The sequence below is a fragment of the Schistosoma haematobium genome, chromosome 2 (assembly GCF_000699445.3).
Source record: "Schistosoma haematobium chromosome 2, whole genome shotgun sequence".
NCBI classification, from domain to species: Eukaryota; Metazoa; Platyhelminthes; class Trematoda; order Strigeidida; family Schistosomatidae; genus Schistosoma; species Schistosoma haematobium.
This window is the reverse complement of record NC_067197.1, coordinates 44,850,152-44,873,245: the sequence shown is the minus strand read 5'-3', so window position 1 is coordinate 44,873,245 and position 23,094 is coordinate 44,850,152. Positions and strand designations below refer to the sequence as shown.

Here is a 23,094-nt window from a genome sequence, read left to right as displayed (position 1 = left end):
GAGGATTGAGAAGAGGAAGCTTAGAGTTGGAAGTCGACATAGGACTTGAAGAGGGTAACAGATCATGAATCCAGTGATCTTGAGTGCAGTCAGAGGCATGAGATCGGTTGTCACTCCTCTGCTACACACACCATGAGAAAGTTCTTCTGGTGGTACCTCAAAAGGAAATTGGGTTAGAGGTGGTTTTAGTGACCTGACCTGGACCGCAGTACCAAAGGGACAACTGCTTGAGGCCAGTCACGCACGACGTTTCTGTGGATAATTACCGTGTTAGCCCGACACTTGTTGGGACTTTGCCACTGGAGATAGAAATCCGTGGGCCAAGGGGAGGTTTGTATTTTTAGGGTCGGCCTTTTCCACCCCCACCCCTCCTCGTCGGTAGGCTACATCGCTGTTATGCTGGTTATCTGAAGGAAACCCCTTAATGTCGTCGCACCTCTGCACAGTCAGCAGTACGACTTTGCCACTGGACTTTGGGGCTGCTGGTTTTAGTCTTACTGCCCTTCAACCGACCTGTGTGACACAGTATGATCTCGAGGAACGCTTGTTACACACAGTATGGGTCGATTGGTTCGTTGCGATAGACAAGCACGACTACCACGTCAAGGTAGCAGCAACGGTCAGGAGAAGTTATGGGGTGTGGAAAGACATGTGTATTACTTCCATTTTCAAGTGTCGCTGTGACATTACTTCCCGTCGTACTGGAAAAGAACGATTTCTCAGATACACCCCAAATGCTCAACATGTTTGTCGCGGTGCATGTACATTGTAGTGGCTGTCCTAGGCAATCTAAGGTGTATACATTGTAAATCGTTTCCGATGCGGATTAAATAATACTACACAGAATTTCATGTAAGGAATTTATCGTGGGCTGTCTCATCAGCTGAGCTGCCAACCCGAAAAAGTATCAAATGTATCTCATTGAATACTATCAATGTACCTATAAAATGAAAGATAAGTGTCACTCACATTACAAGTACAAGGTATAGAATTGATTATCAATAAATTAGGGATCAGTGTGCTTAATAAGGACACAACATTACTCGCCCGATATCACTCACAGTCAAAAACACCGCAAAGTGGGCCCCAGTAGCAAACCCAGACTATTATTAGTGTGCCACTGAGATAATTTTACGACCAAATAGCCAAGTCCCCAACAAGAGACCCGTATTAACACAGGAAATACAGTGATTTGTGATCAATTTCGGTAGTCAAAGAAAATTCATGATATTTAAGTCCAACTACTAAATGCCGGCAAATATATTAGAATAACAGTATTTCATCGGTAGCGCCCTTCGATGACTGACTACAAATTACGTAAGTCGACTTTGGCATCATATGTGGGAATTAACGACCACGGTTATCGAATTGAATTTCCATTGTAAGACCAGTAGTGATGTTTAAGTCTTTTCGGTCTGATACACAATAAAAGCAACATATGTGCTCACTTTATCTAGCAGGTAAGAGTCACTGGCTTTAACTAACACAATCCTCACTAGGAAAATCATGTAGTAGTACTGGAATACACGGATTCTAGTAGTTTCAATCTTTTGAAATTCAATTTCGCTTACATAAGTATACTGGAGGTGAAGACTCAACTGAAGCTCGGTTCTTCAACCTCATCGAGGATCTGTGATTATTCGAAAATGTGAAGTCGTCAACTCGTTGTAGAAACAGTCAGACGCCGTCGCGCTTAGACTGGTTATTCACAGACGAAGAATTCCTAGTTGACGACCTCTCAATCCTGGCCCCCTGAAAAGCGATCATGCCGTCATAGCCTTCAGTTTTGTGAGCAAAACTGAGCTAAGATATCCCACCAACAACAGGCGATGGAAATTCGAACGGTTGAATGTGGCAGCCTTACAGAACTATCTACAACAGGTGGATTGGGATGTTCAAACTCAACATGATGTGGATGATCATCGGTTTTTTTTACCGCAAACACTTTTATGTGCTACAAAACAGTCTGTTACTCAAATGGCCTCCAAAATCTACAAGCAACCTACAGTCATCAAGAACCACATTCTTCGTTTGCTAAGCCGCAAAAGTCACTGTTGAGCAGAATACAAACGAACTGATAACAACGGCGCGTACAGGCAATGCAAACATATAAGGAAGCGCATTTTTATCCGGTTTGACAGAAGAACTCTCCACATAATCCTCGACAGCTTTATCTGTCCCCATTTACAATACGAAAACATAGTATTTCCTCTCTCACTTCAAAAGGACAAGGACACTCTGAAGCGTATCCAATGGCGAGCCACGAAATCAGTTCAGCGACTCGAATTCTAACCTTGTGAAGAACGCCTCCAATCACTTATCCTTTACTCGTTAGGGTATGGGAGTCTTAGAGGTAACCTTCCTATGGCTTACAGTATCCTTAACACTCCTGAACATCCTCTTAAACACCTAATTAAGCTTAGTCTCAATACTAACCTAAGGGATAACACCCAGAAATTGGAGACACAACATGGCAGAACGGACTATAGACACAACTTCTACTCCTTAAGAGTTGTCAAATGCTTGGATTCGCCTCCGACTGAGCTAGTCCAAGCGACTTCCCAGGAGTCCTTTAAGAGGAAACTTGACCTATTTTTCAGGGCTACGAATAACATCTTATTACTACTTACCAATTTCTTTTTTCATCTATTATCGTTAATATGATTGGGTTCGTGCCTGGTGATCCACTACTACTAGACACAACCATTTGAAGGTTTGGTCTTCGAACTTCCAAAAGATGTTTGCAACGCATTTGAAACTATACTTTACTCATCCTGGGTTTCGATTTATGGTTTGCAAGGGTCGGAGAGTTGTGCATTGTTAATTGAAGTTGCACTAGTAAGTTCACTAACAACACTTCCTAAAACATCAGACGTCTTCCCCCTTTAAGCTTCTCTCTCTCAGATCTTTTGTGAAAAGAGATCTTAACAATTGTTAGTCGAGTGGACCACCATTACCGAGGCTTACTCATGTTTTCTTATTTGCACGATTACAACACATTTAAGAGTTGTCAGCAAATTATTTGATGACTGAGAGTTACATGTTTTTAAAGTTATAGCAATCGGTTAACTTTTTATCGATTTACTTCTTAATCGACAACTGGTCGAATATAATACATGCTTGACGACTCAGTTGCCGACGTCACTCTTGCTGATTTCCAGATATTAGAATCACCCTGCGCCGATGTTCCGTTTGACCGTGGCCCTCAGTTCCATTTAAATCTCCAGTGTCGTACATGTGAATCATTTAAAGAAACGTTTGTCTGCTGTGATTGTGTTAGGAAGGATTCCATATTCTCGAAGAAGTCCGGAAAACTTAGGTAAGAATACCTTTTGAAATAGATTCTTTACAGCTTTCCTCAGAATTCTGATCGGATTGTGACAGTCCGTAAATCGGTTAATGACTTAAATAGAAAGTAGGTTTACAGATTTAATTATTTGCGGATTAGGATTAAAGTATACGAACCCATACTGTTCAAATCTGTATTTCACACTTTTGTAAGATCTCGTTGTGCATATTTTTGTATTAAAGCAGGGTAGAGTTGAAGAGTTGAATGCTCAAATTTCTTCTTTGGAACATACGATCGAGTTTCTTACTAAAATGAACGTAGAGAGTAAGTCGTACTTATTATACTGTGCGTTATTTCAGAACGCAAAAAGCTACAACGTGTTCGACAAGCTATGACACGATGCCATACCGCATCCCAGCATCTTCTGAAGCAGCAAGCTAATTTGGTACGGCATTTTATCACGGTTGCACAGAGAAAAAAGTTATTGGTAGCTGATCTTGATATAGTAAACAGGCAAATCAAGCACGTACATGATACTTATTTTGAGGAGTTGCTTGGAGTTTATTTCGTGACCGACCTGTCGGTGAGTTTAGTTACGTTGTTTTCATAGATAGCGAAACACGCTATAGTTCAATATGTTTGTACCGGGCAATGTCTAATTTCATTACATTTGCATGAACTACAATCTGACTCTTGAATAGGGATCTACATAGGTTCACTAGCATAGCAAGTTTACCGCTGTTCTCATTTACTTAGTTACGGGTTCAAATTCTATTTTAATCTCGTTTGGTTTGAAAATCCGGTTAGTGTTACTAGCCCTCGCAAAATTCCACTCTAAACTAAGTTCATGGACATTTTCCTGTTGACTAGTAATATATTATGGATAAATAAGTATTGACAGAAAAGGAGAAACTCCACAAAGCATGTCTAGTTTTTACAATTGATTGACCACTGGGTGGTGATCAATGTCATGTGTGTCAGGTTCTTCTTAGTACAGGTTGAATCCTGTCGCCCAAGTTACATTGTGGCCACGAATCTGAGTGACTTGACATCGCTTGCACCATGTTGAGATAAGATGGTGGTTAGAGGTAGTCATCAGGAATCCCTGGAGCTAGGTTTCGTCCTACTTGGCACTTGTTAGGTTCTTCTTAGTGCAGGCCGAATCCTTTTGGCGTCTAGTTTACCACTCCTTACATTTAATTATTTGTCAGATTTTGTGCTGTTAAGGCGACTTAACATTATATGATGTGTCATAAGATAATATTACTGAATGCAATTAAAGTTTGACAGTATGTTATCACTCGACTTATGATGATTTATTAGTCTTAAAAACATTCACTTAGATGTTAGCTACATCTTGCATGTCAGTACTAAATTTATGTTCATTTCATTTTCAGACTGATGGTTTATCTCCGGATAGGTTTGTTTGTTCACCTTTACATATCGATAAAGAGAACATTTTTGCAGGTTAGTGTCGCTCTGAAGTTTCGATTGATGTATTTTTGTTGTCGAGTAACATGATCATTGTCATACAAAGCTGTTGTACATTCACTGTAGATTTGAAATGTATAATTCAAGATGATATTTACTCTTGTAATGTTTTTTGTACCATATATTGTACCACTTATTATTCTCAATGTGGAATCTCCACGCTTCATACCACTTCTATTTTGCGATGAAAATCTTTTGAACCACAGGTGACCTGTTCAACTGGTATACTATTTTAATTGTGTACAATTGTACTCTTATATCACTTTACTCAACTACTCTAGCTATTTTGTGACTTCATATTTTTGTAGATCGGTGATAAATTGACGTAGATAACATGTGTTCCTAAATTTCCTATAAACCTCCAGCTATATCTTTAAAGTCTTCACTTTTTATCACCTTTACTGTAGGTCCTGAACCCACCCCATCCAGTCATACGGCTTTAACATATTGCTCAGTAGCAATAAGGGTTTCAACTATCTTGTTAGATGTTTGGTTGCCAGTCTCCATTCGCCGGAATTTGCATTTGGTTGGTTCTTTTTTGTCTGCATTACCTCAGAGGGATGATATGGGTCGTGTGTATTTCGCAGTCATTCATGCTGTTCACCTGTTATGCCAATGTCGAGGGATTGATATAAAACATGGATTAGAACAGCTTGGGATAAGCGTAATTCCTGGACGGAACACATTTTACAATCCATTATTTGGATTATATTGCCTTGGGCATCTGGTCAGTCACAATAATAAGTCTACTAGGTAATATTTTTGTACCGAAACTCTATGTATAAACATTATTTAACTAATTTTATCGTTAAGTTAGTAGGTTTACAGATCATTGCTACTGTACCTATCGTCGGGTAGTTTAGTTATAAATCTGACAAACGAGATTGTGAGCTCGTACATTAATTAGTGTTTAATAAACATTATTGAACACCGTCAACATTTTTTGAAGGTCCCTTAGGTTTGTGTATTTTAATCTTGCATAATACATACTTAATAACGTAGTTAGATTCAACAAAACCTCTCCAAAATTATTGGATAAATAATGTTCTCGGTAGTGAAACTAGAGAGAGCACTTCAACCTAGCTAGTGTAAGGTGAAATAGTATTAGACTATTAAGATATTATTAATGCACCGTAGTCCGTTCAGTTATCGGTTTCAATCCCTAGTATTTAAACCTAAATTTTACGATCTGTCGTACAGCTATGAATGAATACACTGACTACTTAGTTGGTACTTTGGTGTATGCTACTTATGTCGATAGACGTATGAAATGATAAATTGGTTGTCCCTACCTGAGTGTTTGTTCACAATGGTGCCACATACTAAATATCCTCGTATAACTTTTATTCTCCAATCACTATGTCGCAGTTAACCAACGATCTGGTAGGATGTGTGCATTATTTTTAATAATTGCTTGGTGATAACTCCCTGTCTAACCGTAATCCATGCATTGTAGAAGTGACAGTTGGAACATTAAAAGTTTTTATATATGTGATAAGTGGAATTATTTCCCAGATGTGTTTCCCCTATGTAAATAGACAGCGTTCTTACTCATAGTGTCTTAATCTGTGAAGTAATTAGTGTGTGATGGATGGTCTTATTTATTTGTTTTATATTGCTTGCACCGTAAATATCTTGAAACTAAGTAGTTGAATAATGTTAGTAAACTTTCATGTTACTAAAACATTTCAGGATACATTTAATACGTAATGTTTCGATTTTGTTACTTTTCAGATTGTTCAAATATTTCTTGGTTTGTCTATTAATTGATTTTCTTTGATTCTTAGGTACTTTGACGAATGTTACAATATAAAACTAGATGGGCTTTTTGGAAAGATTCCATCATTATCCTTAATGAGTCATCCTACAGTTTCATTTAGTTCACCATGTTTTGTAGAGAAAGGCGAAGAAGTGGATGAGATGTTTGGCTTATCAAACGATGATAGTTTAACTTTATGTGACAAACAAGTGAATAGGTTTACTTTATGTAGGGCAAGTAGTTCCGACTATGTTCAGTCATCCAATAAACTCGAAGAACACGACTCGTCTGTTGGTTTGGAATGTTGGGAACTAGTTTCTGTGACCTCACCAGGAGAACCAGAATCATGTGAAACTACAGTGACCAATGCCGGATTTATGGATTCAACGCAATATCCTGGTCCACTTTCGAAAGTTTGGCGTCTAGCGAAAGGGATTATGGGAACTTCAGAACTTAGTGATTGTGACGAATAACGTGAAAAAACAGATCGTGACCAAACTTTGTTCATTATTTATCAAACCAGAGTCTTTCATGAAGCAAACTTGCAAAAACTTTAGTCTTTCAACATTTTAATTTGTAAAATAAAATTCGAAAAAAACAAATTTTTCCCCATTATTGTATATATGTCAAAAAGTTTTATTTTGAATTCTGTTCCTCGTGAATTAATCAACTAAGGCGAAGTATTAGGAAAAATGAACAGCTTGATGTACTTGTAAACATTAGTATAGATATTTGGTTCATTTGCCCAGTATATGTTCATGTACTCCTGAGTCATATTTTGTAGTGATAACTAGTGATACTACCCGGCTGCCTAAATCGGATTCTTAATCCACTGGTTGAAGTACATAGTACACACAAGTGGGTAATCATGGATTTATGTATTCTGTTAGATCTTCGTCAGGCTTTGCTCTAATATACAGTAATATTTATATGCATATACGAAATTGTTAAATTAATCAAGGCAGTTACTGAGTTAGTGATAACAGTGGAATAGATCACATAAGTAAAGAGTACAAATTCATAGTATTTGTATTCATAAGCGTTATAACTTGTGACCTGTGCGCCCTGCTAATATATAACGTAACGATGCCACCAAATATAGAGCAGTGAATTATCGATCGGACCAATGACGCCTAAAACCCATACGAGCAGTCTAGAGTACTTATCGGTCCTGCTTCCTGCCTAGCCCAATCAGTTAGGTCCAGGACACGAATCTCTGCCTCTGCGACATGAATCATTTATTTCAAGCATACTGGGTCTATATTACCAATCAAGCAGAGCACATCGTACCAATAAGGTATGAAACAACATTTGTACAAGAATTAGCCAAATGTGGATATGAATGAGGGAGGTAGTAAGTAATAGACGGCATAATTCAAGAATGGTAAGTCGTATAATGATAGTTCATAGGCCAAAATAAAGCTTATAATAAGGGGGACATGAATATGAACAGTTTAGTTATTTAACAATTATAAAAATATACACATAGTACTGGTCCACAAATGGATCCCAGAAAGTTACCATTCATTATGCTTATCGGGACATAACAATGAGGAATTTGTAACACCTTTGTCTCTTCCTTGATCGAGATAGCCTTAATAAACGATCTTACTAATCATTTTTCGCACCTTTTGTTCGTTTATTTCTCTTCATTCAATCCAAATCATTTCCAAATGTACGCTTCATTGTTCAATTATCTGGACATTTCTTATTACATAATCCTACAGTTTTTATGAGTGCTATTTCACTGTCTATATTTCTAAAGTCATTGACCTATTTCCCATTATGAAACATGGATTCAAGCCCTAGTACACCTGTCATATCACTATAAATTTGTACTCTTTACTTATGTGACCTATTCCACTGTTATCACTGACTCATTAACTGCCTTGATTAATTTTGTATATGTATATAAATATTACTGTATATTAGAGTAAAGCCTGACGGAGATCTAACAGAATACATGATTACCCACTTGTGTGTACCATGTATCTTCAACCAATGGATTAAGAATTCGATTTGGGCAGTCGGCTAATATCAAGCCTAATGAGGATCTAATTGGAAACAATGTTGTTCGCTTGTTGTTGTTCTAATTCACAATATGGGAATTTTTAAGATTCATATATTTTAAAAGTGTCCTTTTGTATAGTTCAGTATCTACTTATGAGTTATTATTTTGGTTAAAATAAATTATTATTAGTGTGTCTTTTTCCATATTTCTTCGATATTAAGAGTAAAGAATCTTGATTAGTACGTACTTCAGTGTTAGTTTTTTTTAAATCATAAACAGTGAATAAAGTAGGTAAACTCTCAGTTTTGTTTAGTCAATATTTTTCAGTCCTAAATCGATCAACATAATTTAGATTGTTGTTGAACGTTTATAGTATGGGGTCACTCAATCCACTGAATATAAATTACAACTGAAATAATTTAATATAGCTGGTAGTTTCTTGGTAGGTGGAAAACCCGGTTTCATGATCAGCCATATCTATCATAATACCGCTGAACCGCCAGTGACCAAACCTAGGTTTTATAGTGGTTACCTTACCCGATCATCAAGCAACACATTAATTGTAACAGCTATATGTCCTAAAGTAACGTAAGACTAGGAATTCAGGGATGTATGACTAGTAGAGATCTACTTCAAAGTAAGCTGATTATTGTCAATGTTATTACACGGTTAAAACCCATATACTATTGGAATTGATGTAAAGTATTTTAATGTAGTTTATACATTTCAATACCAAAAGCTTATTGTTCGAACATTTTTCTCATTCTAGGTGTATTTAATATTCAATATATTTTAAAGCAAATTACTTTAGAGACCATTAATCTAAGAAAATCATTCGAAGATTGTACACGTGTTTATATCGTGTGATTAATGCATATGATGTAGCTTAATTTTGGTTATACTCCGATTAATTTCAAGCGTTTTCTAAATTATTCTGATTATAATTACATTTACCTACTGTGACTCAATATAGCTCCTACATCTATATATTTATGTACCCTAGGAAAGTAAAATTCTTATTACTGACTTAGTATTTGTTCCGGCACTTTCAGTTTATTTGTGGGAACAGTATGCTGTATTGAGGCACTGACGGCGATAGGATTTGTCGAACGACAACTAAATCAACATACCTACAGTACTGTGCTAAGGTGGTGTGGCAACTCGAACTGATGCACATACGTACGAAGTTCTACGTCGTTACTGACTGACAGTACTGAATTCGCTACCGAAGTTTTTATTTTATTTTGAGACTAGTTATCGTACAACATTTATCCCTGGGTATTACCTAAAATTCTGATCATACTTTCTTGAACTGGATTTAAATTATAGGGGTGTTTTCATTTTGGACTTCGGGAGTATTAAGGGATTATATCGCAGTGAAACAGTGAAGCTCGACGAGACTGTCTTCCTATTGGAATTAGTACCATCATCATTCTTAAGCTGTAAGGTCAAAAGTTTCGCAGTTCAAGTTAAATAAGAAGTCTCGTGTCGATTGGTTTCATAGGTTTTGAACATTTTCAGGTCAATAATAACTAGAGAGATCATAAAATCAGAACGACTGATTGTTAATTTTCAGGTAGCCTGAACAATCGAGGTTTCAGAATTAAGGAACAAGGTGAGAACGCTAAAGATTTGTTGCAGCTGAATACTGAAGCTTTTCGATATACCTGATGCGGCCGAAGATGGGGAGAGTCAGCTCTCCCTTCCGAAATGCTTTTACATGGCCATGCGCATACAGCCACTGACAGAAGAGTCCTGCTCACTGCAGTCTCGCGGTATTACTTTTGTTTACGAAGTTGACAAAACGAAAAGTGAATGTTTGGCACATTAACCGGGTTGGTGGGCACGAAGGGTCCGCCTAGAGGAGCTGAAGAACCCTGATTTCAAACCAATGGTCCGTATGGGCTCCAGGATTCTGATGGGTCAAATGCCACATGAACTTATTGTTGGTCATCAGCTACCATATGTCTGCATCTCCTGAAGTTGCTCCATTACCTTATGGGTCAGGCTTCGGATGTGGCCCCCTAAAAGAAGCACCTGCCTCAGTTTTGGCACCCGGGCAGTATCCCAGTCCTCACACAAATCAAGAGACTTCTGCGGTGCATATGCGCTTTGTACCAATATTATTGCGTTCAAATCTCGATAGACTGGTGAAACTGCTCAAGCTGAATTCAGGAAACAATTAATTACGTAGAATATCCCCCTGAGCAATTTTAAGGGACAATAATGTACTTGTCTAGACGTTTATTTTATTTATATACGTTGTATTGAAATTCTCCGTTTATTGAAAAAACACGAGCAAGGAAATATCAGATAATTTTGTGCTTGTAATTCTATCTATTCCTTCACAAGGAAAGTTATTACATTTCGATGTTTCTAAATAACAATTTACAGAACGCATAAGCTATCCACACACAAAAAACATCGTATTGGGTAGAGCGCCTATTTAAATATGTTCAGTTGATGTTTTTCAAAAACACCCGCTCAAACTGATGAGTCTCAGGAAGTATACAAGCTCCGTACTAAAAATGGGGTTATGGACATGTTTCAATAACGTCAGTCCAGGAAAACAAGTCAATAATAAGGCAAATGTATTCTAACAAAACTTTAGACGCTGGGAAGATACTTTTAACCTACAGTATTGTGTTACATGCGTGATAAACTATTATACTGATATGAATATATATCCACACTTACCAATCAGTCTCTTTAAATTCTTCCTCTAACCTATTTTTACCTCCCAATAACAGGTCTTAATGAACCTGGACCCCGTGAATAGGATGTATTCGAACATCCCTACGATACATCGGACAATACTGAACTCTATTCGGACTACAAATATCTAACTTGCACATTTATAGTGGTTACTTCAGTTACAGGGAGTCTAACCAGAAATTGAGCCTGCAGGTTCCTTGACATTAGTGAAAAGACTCACCAATTGTTTTAACATTTTCATGAAAGTTTATGACTAGACACTCATATAAAATTCAGAGGTTGTTATATTGTCAGAATTTCCAGTTCTATTACATTGAGACTTCATTTTAATGAGATCTGGATTCATAGACGAGTTTATCAGTGGCAGATCGCAAAGACGTGTCGTTGACTTATCTTAGAACTTGATGTTGAACTTCATTCTATGCTGACGGAAACAACCCATTATGTTTTCAGGGAATAACACTATCTTCAGGGCTTTACATCGTCGTACTAAGGGAAGACTTTGAATATGCCCCGTGCAGCCCGACTGTAAGACAGACACCCAGTATAGGGAAAATGAAGTGTTGGGTCTAAATACATTCGTACCAACTACTATGGACGTCTTTAACAAATCTCAAGACTAGTAGACCAACCATGTACTACATCAGTTAATAGTTAGTCAAGCAGCACAGTAAGCGGCTGTTCGAAATATAGGCGTCCGACCATAGGAGTAACTTCTGTGTCATGGCGACAGTCTGCAATGCTAACGCAAGGAGGAAAGTCCTATGGTAAAAGTTGTGTAACTGATACCTGGAGTGTAGTGTTCTGAAACCAAACGTGCTTAGGCGAAAATGTCACATCAAGATATGACAATAACCACTTACTTTGGTTTTTTATAACCCTTTTAGAGAAATGTTTATAATCCTAAACCGTTATGATTAGTTTTCAGCCTGTAGGGGTAGGAAGGGTTATATCATTTTTTGAGAGTGAACTAATTTGGCTGATCCTGCTTGGCGGTCTGTAGCAACTTTGACTGTTACAATTAATTGCTGTCTTTTATATCAAGACAGATTGGATAACATGAGACAAGAAACGCAACTGAGCCGCTTATTCCTTTTCATCAAATTGAAGTCGGCCACGTCATTGGTATTAGAAACCTGAGGATATAGGAACCAATGCTTAATTTTTACTGAAAGTGCATTACGCTACAGCCTAAAAAGCCCGTATCACGTATAGACCAACTATTCACACTACATGATATATTAAAGTATTGCGTCACAAGGCAATTGACTTCACACATACCCAATATGTAGCCGGGCAAGCAGATTTAATCATCCATAGAAAAACTAGCTGATGTTTATATCGGTAACTACATGTGAATACGAATACAGGACTAATGCTAAAAATAGGTAAAAGTTTTAGGGGACATATAAATGGAGCCACGTTCAACTAGATTATTGTAGAAATGTAGTAAGCTACTATTGTTACAGTTACGAAATGCTCAGGATAGTAGGCTTTTTAGTTGGTATACAGGAAGGCCAATTCTCTCGAAACTTGTAATGACGCTTATATATAATAAACGAAACTGAAAAGCTTCAACTCAAAACAAGTTAGTCAGTTCCACTAGAAACGAAAGGAGAACCAAGATCTGCGGTAAACCTATACGTTTATTTCAGACATTAAAACTTTTGGAATGCCTTTTTGTACTTTGAACCAGCGGCTTTTGAAACTTTGATGACATTGAATGATACTGTTTTACTCAGGGGTCTACACTCACCAACAGTTACGACATCTCCAATATCCACATCTCTGCAAGTGTAAACAAACACAGGGTGAACTCACCTGAAGCAAGGAGATATATGTACAGACATATTCTTATGTCGCTTCTCATATCGGTTGTACTTTTTCACGTACTTAAGGTAGTCACGACGAATAACAATAGTCCGGTTCATCTTAGTTTTACGCACAACACCTGTGAGGATTCGACCACGGATACGTACATTTCCAGTGAAGGGACACTTCTTGTCAATGTAATTACCGAATATAGCCTCTTTTGGAGTTTTGTAGCCAAGGCCTATGCTCTTGTAATACCTTCCGCCGTTCTTTCCTTTCACTTCTTGCTTTTGAAATGCGTTTTCTCTCTGGAAATAAACAATCTACGTGACCTGCAACTAACCTGCTCAGCCATGCCCAGGTAGATTTAAAGTTTGTGGCGTTCAAGCTCACCCATTTAAACACTTTCTCTTTACTAGCTCGTTGAATTTCAAAATACGTGATTTTTAACTAGGTGTTTTTAAAGTTTCAAATAAAGTAATAAATAAAAATATTTCAACATATAATAATGTTTGAAACCTAGAGTATTTGTATTAACTTCGTAGTGATCATCATCCTCAATAATTGGCTAGCTCATGTTGGATAGACTATATATACGGTATACCGTATATTCGTTTACTTTCTTCCCAATTTCATGCTAGTGGACTCTATATATCCAAACTGGTTTTCGTTTGGTTATTTGCTCAAATATCTGATATGGGATGTGCATGGAGTGAACCAGCTAAAGTTCAGCAGGATAAGAGTAGGGCTATAGAGAAGCAAATAAGACACGATGCAGAAAAATCAATGAAAGAGGTCAAGTTACTTCTTCTTGGTGCTGGTGAGTGTGGGAAGTCGACAGTTTTAAAACAGATGAAAATAATCCATGGTGAAGGTTACAGAGAAGAAGAGAGAAAAGAATACAAACCCATCATTTTTGCCAACACCCTTCAGTCGATGATAAAAATACTAAAAGCAATGGAGACACTGGATATAACGGCGGATGGTTTCGACCAAGCAGATGAGTTAAAGCACCTAAACGGATATTTACCTACAGTTGAAGAAGGAGATTTTCCTGGGGATTTATCAAGACTTTTACTGAAATTATGGAACAACACAAGTGTGCAGAAATGTTTCGCACGTTCCAAGGAATACCAACTGAATGATTCCGCAGGCTACTACCTCAGTTCTATTGATAGAATATCTGCTTCTGATTACTTGCCAACTGAACAAGATGTATTGAGATCTAGGGTGAAGACAACGGGTATAGTCGAAACGAACTTTCGGTTCAAGGATCTAGACTTTAAGGTTTTCGATGTCGGTAAGTTCATTGAGATTTATCACAGAACGTTATTTTTATGTCCTGGTTGCCGTAGTACATGATACTCCTGAGAAATATATGATAATACTAAATTCATGAGGTAACATATTAAACCACATAGGAGTAAGATTTGTGATATTTACAAGTGTGTGAATTTGGTTATTATGGAGTGTTACGCGATCCCAGTTGTGAAATTACAAACCTTATGTATTTTGAGCTAGCTTTATTAAAGACATTCACTTCTCTTACACTCAGAGTGACAATGCATCGTTTTTTACTGAACCTTGTACTATAACGAGTCTATAAGATGGCCAAGTTTGTGCTGTCGGTAATAATATATTATCACTTGTAGTAGCAGCGATTATAATTATGTATATGAGTCTATAGTGTATCTTTCTTAATGCATATATTTGCTTTTCTGACACATACTTTGTGCCTCTAAGCTTGAGCCGAACGTACAGCTTATGATGAATGTAGGCACGTTCTCGTTTATGAGCAAGGTGAGACTAAAGATCCTTATTTATTTATTTGATTTACTTATAATATTACTGCATGCATCAGGAATATTTTCGAAACTCGAATTTTGTGGTACTTATTTAATAGATAAAATAAGGATGGAAACTGAAGTTAAAAATTCTAAATGTCCCATATTTTTAATTATGTGATAAAGTATTTTTCCGAATTCTTATCTCTTTTATGGACTCCATGTTGAACGTCTTCCATTTCTCTTTCTTATGTGTTATATCTTCCTCGCGATCTTTTGACTGTTATGAAACATTTCTATATGAATGAAATGTGACTAGCACCATTTACTCAAATATGAACTACTTATTTCGTAGAGTAACTATCGGTTGTATTTTTCCTCTTTTCTTTCAAACTTTATTTTGGTTGAATGTAACAACTGTTCAGAATCGTAGCCCTTGTGAATCAGGAAAAAGAGATGATCTGTAACTTGTTATATATGTGTGTCAGAATATTCTCAGTATAACATTAACTTACTGCCATTTAGTCAATCACTTTGTTAGAAGACAGTTTATCCTTTTCCCATCATTGATTACGATGTAAATACTGACTATTTGTACATCATGAACTTTAACTAAAAATTCAGTTTTGATAACATCAAGATTAATAAAATAGTCACTTAATAGGGAAAACATATAATCATTTTTTGGATTCAGTGGTCATTTAACTTGACTTAGGAGTTTAACCTATCAAATACAGGGACTTATAAGAGTGAGTTTGAAAACCTTAACTATGTATTATTTCATGTCTTGTGTAAAACATGTCATCAAATGACGAATTCTAAATATTATTATGAACAAGAACATAAACGAGAATATACAAGTATGAAGTTATTTGGGTGACCTCACTTAACATACTACATTTTAGGAAATAAGTTTGGGTATCTTAGTATTAGATATGTAATGCATAGACCATGTATTCGTAGATTAAATTTATGCCAATCCCCGAAGTTAAACTTGATGACCACAGAAGTCAGTAGATGTATGTACAGTTGAAATGAAATGAAATATTTGCTTTCCAAATATGGTGATACGGATTTTGAGCGAAAAGAATCAACCATAATGAACTAAACAGAATATTGACAATTTTTAGGGTCTGTGTAGTTTTATGACATCCTCACTGGTTGATTTCGTTTATGATTTCATTCAATATTAGTTAGTTGATTTAAAGAATAATCTAATGGTTATGATCCCTATCCTCATTTTTGATTGTTTCATGAACAATGAATAGAAATGACCTATATCATTGTATATAATTCTACTATGGAAGATACTGTATCAAACAGCTTATGTCCTTTCAAAAAACATCCGAATTTTAAGTGACTACTCTTCTATAACTATGACTTAATTCAAAAAGGTTTTTTAACATGTTGATTGTTATGATGCGAAAGGAGCTGTTGAAATGATGCTGAATCAATATAATACACACGAATAAGAAACTTAAAACTGACCTTACAATGTATCGTATAAAAAATAGATAAACTTTAACATTAGTCTGTAACATACTTCTTATCTGGTATAGAACCTCTGAAGTCTTCATATGTCTTTAGAACCTGTATTGATGATATATTTCTATAATATTTGAAAAGAAAATGAATAAAAACACCAGTTCATTTAATCTTTGAATAAGTTGCCTTTTTTACAGGGTTTATTTATAACTGAAGGAACTTATTGGGATCTTTGAAAGATCATTTTTTGATGTCTCTCTGTGTGTGTGTGTGTGAACTATCTTGATTAGGTAGTTAAAATAGGCTTGTCTATTAACTCTGTAAGAAAAAACAGTTATAGATAATATAGTGTAGTAAATGAGAACATAAATAGGGACAATTGAATGTCTTTAAACATATCGATTACAGAATCAAATAGTAAATACTTCATTTACAAAATGTTAATCAATCATCTTAAACTTCAATGTTCCTTCATTTCTACACTTGTCATTCTTTGTTCTCGTTCTCTTTTATTTGATCTTCTAAACCATCTACCTTCAGATATTTCACTTTTGATTAATGATACATACTACTACTTATTTCTGTCAACATCAGTAGTATACACTACAATATAATATAATTTGAACGAGATGCATAATAATGTATCAAGTCATTATCAGTATATAAAAACATCACAAAATGATAAGTAATAGTTTGAATAGTAATTTTGATAAATAAATAACTCATCATGTTAGGAGATAGTAAACAGATATACTCCCCATAAGGCATTCGATTTGTATGAGGGTTAGAATATTGCCATGGGTACACAAAACTTGTGATCAATGATAAATATTTTTATAAAATGTGTCTTTTTAAATTACCCTGTGATCAATAGTGAATATGTTTGTGTGTTTGTTTGTTTACAATGTGAAAGAGAACTATGATTATAATAATTATAAGCTCTTTATAGAATATATTCAACTATTTAAAGTGAAACAAACATAATTTATATCAGAAGGGTTTTGTAGAGATTATAGTAATTTCAGTGATTGAGATCATGAGTGAATTGAAGCTAGACCACCATGGAAAACCTAGAATCACTGAACGACCGTTTTGTCCTATTGTTGGACTCCTCAACAGCGCGCATTTACGACCTCGCCTCGCAAGATTCGAACCCAAGACTTACCAGTCTCGCGTGCGTATGCTTAACCACTAGACCACGGCCATCCACTACTTCCAGATTTCTCATGGTGGTCTAGCTTCAATTAACTCATGATCTCAACCATTGAAAGAAACATGATTTACACAATATCAAGTCGTTTAGATTAATGATAACTTTATAATATTGAATAAAGCCATTACTATTACTACTACTACCACTACTACTACTACTGTAGTGAACAGAACATGAGTGAGGACAATCGAATGTATTTAACACAAAATTACAGGACTTGTTAATACAATCTAATCATCAAATAGTAAATACGTAATTTGCAAAATGACCATCAATTGTCTCATAATGACTGAGACTTCATTGTTCTAGCATTTTCGTACAAATTGCATTCTGTTTCCATTCTTTACTGTTAGATCCTCTTGTCTCTTTGCTGCCAGACATTCTGTTCACGGCTAACATCGTATACTACTTATGTCAATATTAGTGGCATACACCACACTACTACTACTACTACTACTACTACTACTACTACTACTACTACTACTACTACTACTACTACTACTACTACTACTACTACTACTACTACTACTACTACTACTACTACTACTACTACTACTACTACTACTACTACTACTACTACTACTACTACTACTACTACTACTACTACCACTACTACTACTACTACTACTACTACTACTACTACTACTACTACTACTACTACTACTACTACTACTACTACTACTACTACTACTACTACTACTACTACTACTACTACTACTACTACTACTACTACTATTAATATTGATAGTAATAACTTGTTTGACAGAATTCGAATTAAGTAAACAAACATGACATCAATCATCATTCGGTGAATAGGTCATATCAATAAAATCGATTTTATTTTTCCTTTTTTTATTTTTTGCCTGAAATCAAACTTTTGAACAACTCCCTTAAATACAATAAACAAACTTGATAATAATGATAATAATTAAATAAAACTTTTAGGTTAAATATTGAAAAGTAAATTACTTTTTATTCAATAACTTAATTATAATTATTTTTATTTTAATTAATATGTCAATTATTCTTATTATTAAATAAGGAAACATTCAATAGTAAGTAAAGATAGAAAGGAACAATAAGTTACAGGTTCATATTTCTATATGATAATAGAAGGATGAATTAAAATAAATTTGGGTTAATTGTCTTAGTATAGTTTAATTAAATACTTGACATATATATATATATATATATATATATATATATATATATATATAGAATGGGTTATGTGGGTATGATAGTAATTTTAATAGTTGCGACACCACCTGAAGTCCTTCCGGGAGTTACTGCTGGTCCCAGGCCCGGAAAAATGGAGGAGGGTTGGGTATGGGGTTAGCGAGCCCATCCCGTAGAAAACGAACTCTCTAAAAAACACTAACCAGAAAAAAATTATTCAAACCCCGCTCTGGGAGCCAGAAGATCTTCATTTAGAAGAGTTATGACGCCTCATGATGAAAGCCGAGTTCCTGCGGAAGTCACAAGGCCGATACTCCTTCTGACGACCATAGCAACCATTTATTTAGTGTAAGTAAGTAAGTAATTAATTAATTAAGTAAGTAACTAAGACCATCATAGAAAACTTGGAGGCACAAGACGATCGTTTCGTCGAAGTATGGAACCCCTCAGAAGTGAGCATTCACGATCCCGCTCCGCAAAATTCGAATCCAGGACCTGGAGTTCTGGTGAGAAGCAGAGACCAGTGAAGCTCAACCAACTCTGTTGTGAGATAATAACTCACTGATGACAATGGTGGATGTATCGCTCAATTTCGTGGATTATTTGAAGTTAAACATAAACACCGTTGAATGCCGGTCATTTAAGTTATCTATAGGTTAATCGTTTGCGTGATAAAGTGATAGGCCCTGGGTTCGAATCTCGCGAGGCGGGATCGTAGATGGGCACTGTTGAGGAGTCCCACAGTAGGACGAAACGACCATCCAGTGATTCCAGATTTTTTATGGTGGTCTAGCTTCAATTTATTCATGGTTTCAACTATTAAAATTATTATAATATCCACAAAACCCCTTCTGATATTAATCAACTTATGCTCACTAGTGATTTTCTCCAAGAGGTATTTCCTGGAGTTCTAGTGAGAAGCAGTGACCAGTGGAGTTCAACCGGGTCTGCTGTGATATATATATATATATATATAGGTTGTAAAACCTGGAAAGAATCCTATATATTTAATAGTAATAATAATAATTTCTAACTTATGCATATTGCCCCTTCTAGAGGAGCATAGGTCGCTCATCAGCATTCTTCATCCAACTTTGTCCTCAAGAATCCTTTCCACTTGTTTCCAGTTGCTATTCATCTTACTCATATCTGCTTTAAATTCTTGACTTAGTGTGTTTTTCGGTCTTTCTGTTTTCCGCTTCCCTTTAAAATTCCAAGTTAGCGCATGCCTCATGATGCAGTTTGATGATTTCTATAATGTATGTTCTATCCATTTCCAACATCTTTTTCTAATTTACTCTTCAGCTGGAAGTTGGTTTGTCCGTTTCCACAGTAGGCTATTGCTTTTGGTATCCGGCCAACAGATATTGAGTATCTTGCGTAGATAGGTGTTTATATTAATAATAGTAAGCTTTATTCAATATTATATTATTGGTACGATCTAGAATTCTCAGCATAAAGTATTTTAACAAGTTTCCTTTTTTTTACTTCTTGACCAATCCTGATAATAAGTATAAAGAGTGATCTCCAGTTAGATGTTAGCAGTTCAATAATCGACATCTGAATAATCTACATTCTTTTCAATGTATATTGATCCCAAGCACTTTCAAGTTGTATCTCCTTATTTCTAAAGCCATTTGGAAAACGATCCCGGTCTCCCACATTGTACGAGCATTCCATGTACCTAAATAAATGGTTGCTCTGGTTGTCAGAAGGGGCTTTCATCGTGAGGCGTCATAACTCTTCTAAATGAAGATCATCTGACTCACAGGACAGTGTTTAAATGGTTTAAATAATTTTTTATGGTTAACGTCTTTTTAGCGAGTTCGTTTTCTACGGGATGGGGCCGCTAATCTCATGTCTAACCTTCATCCTTTATCTAGGCTTGAGACTGACAGTAACCCAAGAGGGGTTCCAGGTGGAGTTATCCAGTGATTTATAGTATAAATCAATAAACTTGATAATGAGTTTTTGTGTAAAACTAATAATCAAATTGACAAGTTCATAGTTTAAATGAGGATCAATTGAAGGTTATACAATGCAATACAAAATTCACATTCCATTCGACTATTTGGACTATTATTAGCTGGATATACCTTTTTCAAATGAATAGAAACAGATCATTGAATGTTTGTCTTAATGTTCAGAATTATATTTATTTTTAATTTCTTAGATAAGATTGGATTTTTTATGTGGGCTATGATACTGCCCGGGTACTCAAACCGAAGCAGATGGTTTTCACAGATGGGGGGGGGTACATTCCAAGCCTCTGATCTAAAGATTTGATTCAGTAGACAGTGGAATAACGTCAGGTGATACAATTTCATGGTAGCCGGTAATCAACGTTATGTTTTAGATTCCATTTGTTCCTTTAGGATACTGGAGTCCATGTGCACAATTGGTTTGGAATCAGGGTTTTCAAACTCCTCTAGATGGACTCTCCATATCCACCAATTCGATTAAAGCATTGAATATTTTTCATTTCGTCCTGTCAATTTCATAAACAACAGTAATATCGCAAGAAGAAAATGGGTAGGATTTCTCAGTGAGAGTATTTCAAAAGAGAGAGAGAGATTGAGAAAGAGCTAACTCTTCTCACTCTCAGCTGTATCAGTGGATTGGGGGAAGGGGAAACAAATGAATAAAACAGTAAAAAAGAAAAAAAAGCAACAAAGATTTCTTTCACTTATGCATTCATACGTTCAATTTCGATGGTGATGACGATTTGGATGATGATTTGGATGATGGTGATGATGATGATGATGATGATGATGATGATTTGGATGATGATGATGATGATGATGATGATGATGATTTGGATGATGATGATGATTTGGATGATGATGATGGTGATGATGGTGATTTGGATGATGATGATTTGGATGATGATGATGGTGATGATGGTGATTTGGATGATGATGATTTGGATGATGATGATGATGATGATGATGATGATGATGATGATATCATTCGGAATAACGATGATAGCACCATAATTAAATCATTCAGTTTAAAGAACAGAACTCTATCGAAATCATTTACCTGAATTACAAATCTTTTTCATGATCTCAATTTGATTATATTATTATGAAGTACTTGCTTGAACTTAATATAAATCAAGATCTGTATTATGTTGATTAGAATCTTAACTGTGTTACATTAGTCGTTAGGTGTATGTAGTTTAGACGTTATTATATATAAAGATTATAAGTGTAGATTATATTCTCAATTATTTTGTCATATGAGTTTTCTAAGACACTGGATTGGCAAAGCAAGAACAGTATATTTACAATTGAAGAACATCTGGAACTCAAAACAAACTGTCAACGAATACCAAGGTCAGGATTTTCAATACAAATGTCAAAACAGTTCTACTGTATGAGGTGGAAACTTGAAGAACTACGACAGTCATCACCCACAAGATACAAGTGTTTATTAACAGTTGTCTACGCAAAATATTTCGGATCCATTGGCCAGACACTATCAGCACTAACTTACTGTGGGAGGGAACAAACTATATACCAGGGGTGGAAGAAATCAGGAAGAAGCGCTAGAAGTGGATAGGACACATATTGAGGAAAGCATCCAACTACACTTGAAATCCTCAAGGTCGAAGGAGGAGAGGAAGACCAAAGAACACATTATTATGAGAAATCTAGACAGATATGAGAAGAATGAATGACAATTGGATAGAACTAAAATGGAAGGCTGAGGACAGAGTTGGTTGGATGAATGCTGGTCGGCGGCGTGTCCTCCACTGGGAGTAACAGGCGTAAGTAAGTTAGAAACATACATATAGAATCTTTGAAGAAACATCAATCTGTCTAAACACTAATCATTAGCATTACATCTCAATGATGCATCAACAGAAACAAAATCAAGTACAGAAATCAACAAACGGATTATCCTACCATATATCAAAGGCATATTAGAAACCACAATCAGTTTGTTGAATAGATGTAGCACACAAACTAACAAAATCATTTCAATCAATCTAAATACAAACTATAAGACAAAATGACAAGAGAAGAAAAACTAAACATCATTTACAAGATAAGCTGTTCCAACTGGGAAAAAGCATTACACTGGACAAAGAGAACACCTTCATCATCTTCACCTACATAAACATCAATTAGACATCAAACATCATGACATATCCTCACTTATAACAATACATGTAGACAATTATGAACATACATTCAACTGGAAAAAATGTTGACTATTTTCTGTTGGACTTTCACTAGAAGGCAAACTATCAGGACTAACACTTCATGCCTTCCTCACTCACTCACTCACTCACTCACTCACTCACTCACTCACTCACTCACTCACTCACTCACTCACTCACTCACTCACTCA

The 23,094-nt window shown here is 35.8% G+C and overlaps 2 protein-coding genes across 4 annotated transcripts in view; both read left to right on the top strand.

The window, feature by feature from the left end:
• Window positions 1-2,732: 2,732 nt before the first annotated feature.
• MS3_00007069 (uncharacterized protein) lies at window positions 2,733-9,317 on the top strand (the record flags this gene model as incomplete). Of its 3 annotated transcripts, XM_051215330.1 has the most annotated exons (9): window positions 2,733-2,838; window positions 2,873-3,319; window positions 3,353-3,415; window positions 3,449-3,497; window positions 3,535-3,613; window positions 3,649-3,872; window positions 4,687-4,756; window positions 5,188-5,533; window positions 6,568-7,012. In XM_051215330.1, the coding sequence occupies exons 2-9, from the start codon at window positions 3,117-3,119 to the stop codon at window positions 7,010-7,012; spliced, it is 1,479 nt and encodes a 492-aa protein (XP_051068544.1). In that variant the 5' UTR covers window positions 2,733-2,838; window positions 2,873-3,116. The 3 variants fall into 3 exon arrangements, with proteins under 3 accessions (XP_051068544.1, XP_051068542.1, XP_051068543.1); XM_051215329.1 differs by having other exon boundaries at window positions 4,687-5,533; window positions 6,568-9,317; XM_051215331.1 differs by having other exon boundaries at window positions 3,449-3,613; window positions 6,568-7,185.
• Window positions 9,318-13,707: 4,390 nt separating this feature from the next.
• The window catches only part of GNAT3_2 (Guanine nucleotide-binding protein G(t) subunit alpha-3), a 56,019-nt gene continuing 46,632 nt past the window's right edge, over window positions 13,708-23,094 (top strand). Inside the window, exon 1 of the mRNA XM_051215328.1 lies at window positions 13,708-14,377. Coding sequence (XP_051068541.1) covers window positions 13,774-14,377 — 604 coding nt within the window. The 5' untranslated portion in view covers window positions 13,708-13,773. The remainder of the gene's footprint in view (window positions 14,378-23,094) is intronic.